The sequence below is a fragment of the Eurytemora carolleeae genome, unplaced genomic scaffold (genome assembly GCF_000591075.1).
Source record: "Eurytemora carolleeae unplaced genomic scaffold, Eaff_2.0 scaffold61, whole genome shotgun sequence".
In the NCBI taxonomy this organism is placed as follows: domain Eukaryota; kingdom Metazoa; phylum Arthropoda; class Copepoda; order Calanoida; family Temoridae; genus Eurytemora; species Eurytemora carolleeae.
Genome location: NW_019396269.1, coordinates 276433 through 286213, shown reverse-complemented (window position 1 = coordinate 286213; position 9781 = coordinate 276433). Strand labels below are relative to the sequence as shown.

Here is a 9781-nt window from a genome sequence, read left to right as displayed (position 1 = left end):
CACAAATCTTAATGAACTAGTAAAATAATTTTTCTTATCTTCGAATAATTCAATAAAACTCGAAAATAAAAGAAAATTAAAATACTGTGTGTATTGCTTGTGGGTTTGATGTTTTTGTTCTTTTTTTTCTATATACTCTCGCTTCTATATGTCAAACCAGTCAACTTAAAACAGCAAATGATAAATAAATACATTTACAAGGCTTTTCGAGTGCTTCGCTCTCAATTTCCTATTACAAATTTTACAGCTTAATTGCTATCCGATAATTGGTAGTTTTAATCATTCTTAAATTTTCGTGGATTTAACTATTTAAATTGGCGCAAAAAAAAAAAAATATTGACTTTCTTCCAGGCGTAATTGTTCAACTTTGATGGTCCGCAAACCTTCATTTGATTGCCAAAATCGGGGCCAATCGGTTCATTCAATTAAAACAGACAGACACAATAAACATGAAAATTAGATGGCGACTTCTATAACGTTTTTGTTCCCTGTGGGACTATTTCGTAAACAACTTTGTAGTACCACAATTATAACATTACCGAAAAGTAGTATTCTTTAATCATAATTTAGAATTGTCATAGACCGCTGATTTTTTGCATGTGATCTAAAAACTATGTATTGTACCTACAAATTCAGTTTTATAAAAACCGAGCAAAAGTACGCGCGCGCTTTTTGGCGGAAAATGTTACTTATCGCATTTTTGCAATCTTGACACCATGAAATGAACGTGAATTTGCCTTAAAATGCTTTCAAGCATGTAATCCCTGAACAGTTTTGCACAAAAAAGCCACAAATCTCCCCGCGCGCGCATTTTAGAAAATATTTACGATCCAACTGTTTTAATTTTGGCATTATTCAAAACAAAAGTAGCGTGTGATGCATCAAACTATAGATAAAGGTAATCTGGAACGAGGAATACATTTCTTTGGTCAAAGTAGACATTGGAGCGTTCTGATGGGCGCGCTGGTAGTCAGATGTTACATTATGGGCCATCTTGCCACAAATTTGACATGTCGTATGTCATTTTATATGTAATTAGGCACCAGGTATCACACTAGAGAAATCCGTCTTGGGGTAAATAACCCTGATTTAACACTAGTGGTAAAATAACAATAAAATGTGGTCCATCCTACCGGACCAAAATGCATGATATAACGAAAAACATCTTCAGATTTCTTAAAATCCTTATTAATAGAATCTGAAAATAATCAACCATTATGTTTAAAATAGAAAATATGGGAAATGTCTTGATTTGAGTTTGACAAGTTAGGAAGCTAGTACAGCACGAGCAAACTTGAGTAAGATGATTCAATATTAATATCATGGATTCTGGCGTGCTGAAAAACTAGGTTTGAGAGCAGGAATTCCTCAGGTAGAATCACCTATAAAATGACAAACAACAAGAATAACTACAGTAATAACCAGAAAACCGTGGAATAGGAAGACGGTTTTATAGCAATAATTTAATCTATTTGATGTTGTTACCAGGCAAATAGTGTTACTAGTATCTTAGTAAATCCTTTAATACATTAAACAATTGCTGTGTCTCATGTTCATTGAAATATTTAAAGTCATAACTTTAGTCATTAGTCGTTTTCCTATACCAAAGTTTTCTGGTTATCACTGTATGATAAGATGACCCTATAACTACCTACTTGCCAGCAGCGCGCCAATCAGAATGATCAAACATTATTTTTTAGCATAAAAAAATTGAATCATTGGATCTAGTTACCTAGTAAAACAGGTAGCTGCAGGTCGGCTGCTAGCTCGTCAATCAGAGGGTGCCTTCCATTTTTAACCAAGAAAATGCACTAATCGTGCCCTATCACCTGAAATTGACATACAACATATAAAATCTGTTGTAAGATGACCCATAACCTAAATTTTGACAACAAGCGCACCGGTCGGACTGCTACCATATTTATTTTTACCTCGAAAAAGAATTCTTCGTCCCTAAATTCTATAAATCGACATATAATATGTAACATCTGTAGATGACCCATAACGTAACAGCTGGCTGACTCGCCAGTCAGAATGCTCCGAAATTTATTTTGCCCTCTGAAATGAATTCTTCATGCCCAATTTTCTATAAATCGACATACAACAACTAAAAAAATCTGTACTATGATGACCCATAACGGTACAGATGGCTACTAGCTAGTCGGTCAGAATGCTCAAACATTAATTATGACCTCGGAAATGAAATCCTCATGGTCAATTACCTGGGCTTCGACATGCATCACGAAAAATGTGTGACAAGATGGCCCATAGTTTAATATCTTGGTATTTCTGCGCCAGTCAGATTGTCAGAATGTCTGTTTTGATCTCAGAAATGAATTCCACGTAACAGCTGGCTATGAGTGCGCCGACCAAAATGTCCAAATAATCATATTGACCTTAAAAATGAGTTCCTGGTGCTAAATTACATATAATTCAACATACAACATGCAAACCTGTGATAAGTTGACCCACAAGGTAATAGCTGGCTACTAGTGCGCCGGTCAGAATGCTCCGATATTTCATTTGATATCTAAAATGAATTTCTCCTGCCCAATTACCTATAAACTGACATACAACTCTCAATATGTGGTTAGATGACACAAAACGTAATAGCTGGCTACTAGTGCGATGACCAGAGTGCTCAAACTACATTTTTTACCCAAGAAACAGAATCCCCGTGCATTATTACCTAATAATCGACATACGACATGTAAGATTTGTGGCAACATGACCCATAATGAATGATCTGGCTACTAGCTAGCCGATCAGAACTCTCCAATGTCTGTTTTGACTACAGAAATGAATTTCTCGTCCCAATTTACCTGTAGTATTATGTATCGCATGCTATTTTTGTTTTGAATAATGCCAAATTTGAAAAAGTTAAGAATCTCACACATTTTCTAAAAAGCGCGCGAGCGCGGGGATTTGAGGCTTTTTTTGCGCAAAACTTTTCAGGGATTACATGTTTGAAAGCATCTTGAAGCAAATTCAAGTTCATTTCATGGTGTCGAAATTGCAAAAATGCGAAAAAAGTAACATTTTCCACCAAAAAGCGTGAGCGCACTTTTGCTCAGATTTTTAAGAAAATTGAATTTTGCAGTTACAATACGTAATTTATAGTTCACGTGCAAAAAATCAGCGTTCTACTACAATCCTAAGTTATGTTTAAACACTGTTAAAATTTTCCGGAGAGTAATACGTTTGGTCCAGATTCCACTTTATAAAAAATCAACTAAACTGTTCAAATGTTTAATATTTCCGCCAATTTTAAAGACACAAAAAAGGAAGACCACATTTTAGAAAGAATGTCTCTGATAAACAAGCAAAATGGAAGGATTTTTACTCTTGGCTTGAAGTTTGGGACAGGTTGAGGGCCTGAAATTTAATCTGACCCTGTTTTGCCTGATATGAACATAACTCATCAGTATTCATCAAATTCATCAGTGATCAGGTTCAGTTTAATATTCAGATATTCATACTTGAATATTTCAGATTATAAAAATAAAAAGATCAATTTAAAACCAATTATCTAAGAGTAATGGAAAACTAGTGAAATGATTTAATTTGTTCGAAAATTTTGAAATTCCTGACTTGATTACAGACAATTAATTATATCCTTAAAATTTTAAAGTTTTTGTCACAAAAAGTGTGTTTATGGTATTTACATACATATTACATACACATAATTGTGATCATATCTGTGAAGAAAAAAAATATCATGAATTCTAAATCAAAATACTTCAATGTAAACCAATGTTACAAAATTTAAAGATTTTTATATTTTGTTAAGATTTCAAATCTTTTTTACAAAATTATTTCCCAACAGTAGAACTCTGTCAAAACAAGATTAAAAGAAATGTTTTATTTAGTCTTTATATTGATCTTGTACATTGTACAATGTATTATATGATTATTGTGTACATTTGAATACAACCAACATCAAAAACTAACTACAGTAATAACCAGAAATCTCTGGAATAGGAAGTCGACTTTTAGACTCAATTTATGACTTTAGATAGTCCTGCAGTGATCATGCGGCACACCATTTTTGCAGTGTAAACAGGCCTATTTTACATAATTAATTATTTAATAACTAACAAGTAAAGCAATTTGCTTTGTAACAACATCATATGAACTTCAGTATTGCTTTAATGTCGTCTTCCTATTCCAGAGTATTCTAATTATCACTGTATATAATCTGTGTTTGTTTAGTTATGAAATTAGCAGTGTATTTAAGCAGTATACTGCTGCTGGTTGAGAGGGTTAGCCCCAAACTATTTCTGGTTACTGCTATGGGTTTGTATTTCTCAAATTTCCTTCAAGAAATATAGTATTTTTTTCTCATTTATATTTCTCAGTAGTATCATTCTTTCTACGTGAGGTATAGAAGGTTGCGGTCAATAATTATTGATGAAGTTCTTGTCTCAATAAATTAAATTTTATATCCTGAAAAATCTCTTTTACAGAAATGTTTTGTAAAAACCATACACTTGAAAAAATAAAAATTTTACAAAAAAGCTTTATGTTAACTGTTTAATATTCTTTATGATTTTATAGTGAAAAAAGGGAGTGTTTTGAAAACTCTGATAACAAATGGAACAGACAGTCAGCTTTCCTTTAGAAGTGATGGAGACGAAGTAGAAGACCTTGGCAAGTTTTCATTCCGAAGTGACACTGCTGAAGATGAGAAGCCTCCAGTGTTTAGAACTGAAGCTGATGATGCAGAACTAGCTGAGAATCTGATCAACCAAAAAGATCCTGAGAATCCAGAAGAGCAAGTTCCACAGGTCCAGGAGGAGCAGCAGAAAGGAAACAGAGCTCTAGTGGACAATCTACCAACTGATGATGAAGCAGCTGAAGAAGCTCCTTCTGATGCAGCTGCTGAGGAAGATACTAAAAATGCCGACGTCATTGCCACTGCTTTCAATGCTACTGCTCAAGCTCTTGCAAGTGCTGTGAATGCATCATCACAAGCAATGGCATCTGTAAAGGGTTCAGGAGCAATCACTACTGGAACTAAAGTAGAATCTGAAGCTGAAGATTATGCTGCAGAAGTGGACAGTAATGAGAAGAAGGATGGTGAAGAGGGATCAGCAGATCTGTATTACTGACAAAATAAAAAATAAAAACAAAAACAATTTTTTCAACAAAAATAATTTCATAGTTATTATTTTGATATTGAACAAATTGAATAAATCTAATTCCAAATCTTAAAATTCATAAATGAGGTAATGTAGCTGAAGACTGGAATATTTTGAAATCAATTTTTGCTAAACTTTTCTTTGTATTTCCCTGAAGATCTATACATGAAGATAAATTATATGAAAATTCAACTACTGAAATTACATTAGCCTTTTTATTCTAGCATGCCCCCCCCCCCCTTTCTTTAAATCAATAAAATATTTGAGACATTTCAAACTTTGAAGTTTTGTGTCAAACAGTCAAGATCCGGTTCACTGAGAAATAGTGTTTATCTCATTAATCAATATTTAACTTTTTTTTGATACAATTATTTCAAAAATTCCCAACCTTGACTAAACCGGGTAGTTTTCTCTCATGTTATTTTATACGAGAATGTATAGAAAATGTAGAAAGGGTTGTATGAACAATCCACATTCAGTCCTGTCTACCATCACCTGCAGTGCTCACTTCCATATACAATTAATTGGCTATAAGTTGCTAGTTTTTGTCATTTAAAATATGATTTGCAATAGTATCTTTAGTTCAGTTTAGTTAGGTTAGTTTGCCAATCCTTTAGGATCCTCCCCCCGCCTACCCAACTCTGTTATATTAGAGAGGTCAGGTGAACTTCACCTCCTGAGATCGACTCCTTTTAGTTATAATGATTCGTCAATTGTTGAAAAGAAAAGTTTATACTCAAGAGAATTGAAGTTAACTGCATTTAAATGTTTTCCCATGCACTCTCCACAAAAACATTTCTAAAATAAACAAAATTTGTCTTTAAAATCAGTGAAAAATTTTAAAAATACTTAAATTTCCTTTTTAGTGGAAATAAACATACATTTGTAACAACTTGAAAGGAGCAAAATTAAATTTTAATATAGTACGTGGATATGTAAATTTTAATATAGTACGTGGATATGTAAATTTTAATATAGTACGTGGATATGTAAATTTATGATTTTAAAGTTGAAAAATAAACTATAAAACGTCAAAGAGTAGATTGAATTTGTGTGAAACACAATGGCCAAGAATTCAAAAATGTGAAACATTTATTCATTTTTTATATAAACGTCATACTCTAGACATTAAACAGAGAACCACACTGTGTGAATATTAAAAAATGAATTTAAATTCTATAAATGTTCTCTCAGCAATTGAGTGTTGAGTAAATAATGATAATACTAATGTTAAGAATGAAAATAACAATATAATGATATTATGTGTTTATCTACAAAATTTCAACTTTAAAAGTTTTGATTAAGTACGAGTAAATGGATTCAATTAAACTTGGTATAATTGAGAAGTCTATTTGATTAAAGTTTAATTTAGCTAAGTAGCATACTTTTCTAATTTCTTATCGCTGTTATATATATAAAACCTTTTGCTTGGTAAGTTTACTATTTAAAACTGTATGTATAGTTACTTGATCATTATCAGCTGGATTTTTTTTGCTTATTTTTATTCCATAGGAACTGAATCTTTGCCACAAACTTTGATTTTATAATGCCTTTATCTTTGCAACCATATTAGGAAAGCCAGGGAAGGTTTATGAATGATCAAAATTTCAAAATTTGTCTCCATCTAAATTCGATCTTCATTAAATTTTTGAAAATTTTGAAAATCCACGAAATTTTTTGTGAAAAATCCGCGAATTATATTTGTTTTGTTTTACGATGTACACCAAGAGAACATGTTCACAATTAATTTAGAAGATGGGCGCGAAGCGCCCTATAAGGCTAGTATTTTAAACTTAGATTATTAGATCTGATAGCATATCTATCTAAGGTCTACGACATAGGATTTCATTCAGACAGGAATAAGAAAATCAGATTTTGTGAAAAAACTCAACCCCTTACCATTCAAAAAAAAAGTTAATATTTAATCTCACCAAATCAATATTTCTATTATTTCCTTCAGATTTTGAAAGATCAAATTGTCTTGCGTCATTTTCGCTGTGTAAAAAATACTATGATAGGATTTCCCCAAACATTGTTTGGTTAATGTTTCTTTGCAACAATTATCCTCTAGACTAATATAAGAAAATATAGACTGTTAAAGGGTTTGTATTGGGAACCAGTATCTAGATGGTCTAGCCTGCTAATGATGCTATTTATGTAAGATACAGCCAATAATGTTATTCATGAATTATACACTACACATTGATATAAACATGGATGGACATAGGAGAAACCATATGGAAAATTTTATACATTGACGAAACGTCTCACACGCAACCTGAGAAGGTTGTCTATATATGTGTATACACTAATATTTATATTTTTACCTCTTCCTATAATTGTTGGTAAACGTTCATTACTCCATACAGATATATTGGCTCAATTCGTAGATTCATCTTTACATTTTTTCTTGGAATATACAATTATAGATAGAGGTGTAGGGTCCACTCTTCAATAAAGGCTAATTTATCTTCGGTCAGTGTACTGCAATTTACAGCAGAAAGCACTGAAAACTTATTTGACGGCGGGCCGGGCATATTCTATACCGTTCGTTAAAAGTTAGTGGAAATAACTAACTATTACCAAACTTTAAATTAGCTGTTTGTTCTTAACTAAAAAATAACTTTTTGTTCGTTCTTCAAGTTAAAAATCTCAATTTCATGAACGGCATTAATGAAAGATATTTTAGAAATTTGTAATGTAAAAATTGCTGGCCTGGAAAATTGAAATACGAGATTTATTTGCAATAGTATATTTGTGCTTTACTTAATCCTCCTGTTTGGGCATTTGTTCTGCTTCTCATAATCAACTTTCATGATAAAGAATTACATTTTTTATTTTTATCAGATGGGAGGAATGATTGTTTTTATCATTTTTCCATCTTAAAACTATATATTTTATTTTCCAAAATATGTTTAATTTATATTCAATAGCTGTCCATAGCTATGCTCTATTAATCTTCTGGTAAAATTGAACTCTACTCTTTTTATTTTATATTTTTTATTTATTGGAAATAATGAAAATACACAGAGTGAGTAAAAAAATTGTGATTAGCAGCGTCTGATGCAAAATTGTACCTTTTTTGTGCGACTTTCCTGTATGGTATCTTTTCAATATTTTTTGAAATTTTTTTTATTTTTTTGGGGCTATTGGAGTATCAAAACAAAATCCAAAAATATTGAAAAAATAACATGCAGGAGAGTTGCACAAAAAAGTACAATTTCACACCAGACGCTACTAATCTCACTTTTTTTGACTCACGGCCTGTTAAAAAGGAAAATAAACTCTGAAATGGATTTATTTATTTACAAATACGTGTTTTTAGTGCTTAGTGGCTCAGAAACCATTTATCTAGAAAATAAAGTCACTCAACTCAATGTTGATGTTTGAAAAAATAAGTTATTAAAGGGAGTGACCTGCTATGTAAGGTAGTTGAACTGAGTATGCATTGTTGTGGAAAACTTCTTTCGGATTCATTTGAGACATATAAAACTTTTTAAAGATCTGTAAATCCTGAGTTTGAGCGCAAATTCGACGTTCGAGTTACTTTGGGGATGGATACGCTTTCAGAGTTAGTTTTTTTTAAATTATTAAATAACGACATCGAAAAAAAGTAAAAATTATTCATTAATCTAATGAGATGGTTATGGAACATATTTCTCAAAAGAAATTTGTCAATAAATCAATGCTAAAATTGATTATTTCGTTTTCATTATTATATTGAATTTTTTTTCTTCTTTGAATTTATTCGCAGATTAATAATTTCCAAAAACTAATTCTGAAAACGTATCCACCTCCAAAGTAGGAGTTTTGAACGTCGAATTTGCACTCAAACTCAGGATTTACAAATCTTTAAAATGTCTCAAATGAATCCGAAAGAAATTTTCCACAACACTGCATACTCAGTTCAACTACCTTACATAGCCGGTCACTCCCATTAAGTCTAATTTATTGAAGCAATCAAATAGAATAAACATAAATAGTTTCTTAGAAAATTCTAGAATCAATAGATACTTTGAAAATCTAAATGTTTTAAAGGAACTGTAAGCATAATTTCAATTAACCCTCCATGCAAAGATGGCGATGCTTGATTAAAAATGGTACCATTGAAAACTTTATCTGATCTAAATTTTGGAAGATAGTGTCGTTATTCTAAGTTTAAAGTGTTCGATTCTAATTATTCCGAAATGTTTCCTGCAGGAGGAATGCGCAAGTCACTTTTGTCAAGAACTTACAGTTGAAAATAATTCGTAATCAAAATTATAAACAGTGATATCTAATTCATCTTTGCATGATGTTTTACTTCAAATTGCGGTAAATTGTTTTTTGTTTGTTCTTAAAAATAGGTAATTAGATCCATCATGTTTGAGTGCATACCAAAACATATTAATAATGTAAATACAATTTAACAATTAGATCTAATTATACCCAATATATAGAATCTGACCAGAACTGACCATAAGTACCCTTGCACCGTAATTTTATTAAAGAAAATATAAATATAGGTTTTCAACCATGAGCTGAAAACTCTTCTGTTGGATATCCTTAATCTCAAGTGCTAAATCTCTGTATCCACTGTTGACGCTTTTGATTTTCTTTTCGATATCCCTGCTGGATTGCCCGCAATCAATGAAAATTTT

The 9781-nt window shown here is 31.6% G+C and overlaps 1 protein-coding gene across 1 annotated transcript; it reads left to right on the top strand.

Moving 5' to 3' along the window:
- The first annotated feature begins 4212 nt into the window (after nt 1-4212).
- Nucleotides 4213-5156, top strand: LOC111699778 (uncharacterized). Its single transcript, XM_023470511.1, has 2 exons — nt 4213-4296; nt 4558-5156. The coding sequence occupies exons 1-2, from the start codon at nt 4215-4217 to the stop codon at nt 5109-5111; spliced, it is 636 nt and encodes a 211-aa protein (XP_023326279.1). The 5' UTR covers nt 4213-4214; the 3' UTR covers nt 5112-5156.
- The last annotated feature ends 4625 nt before the right edge of the window (nt 5157-9781 follow it).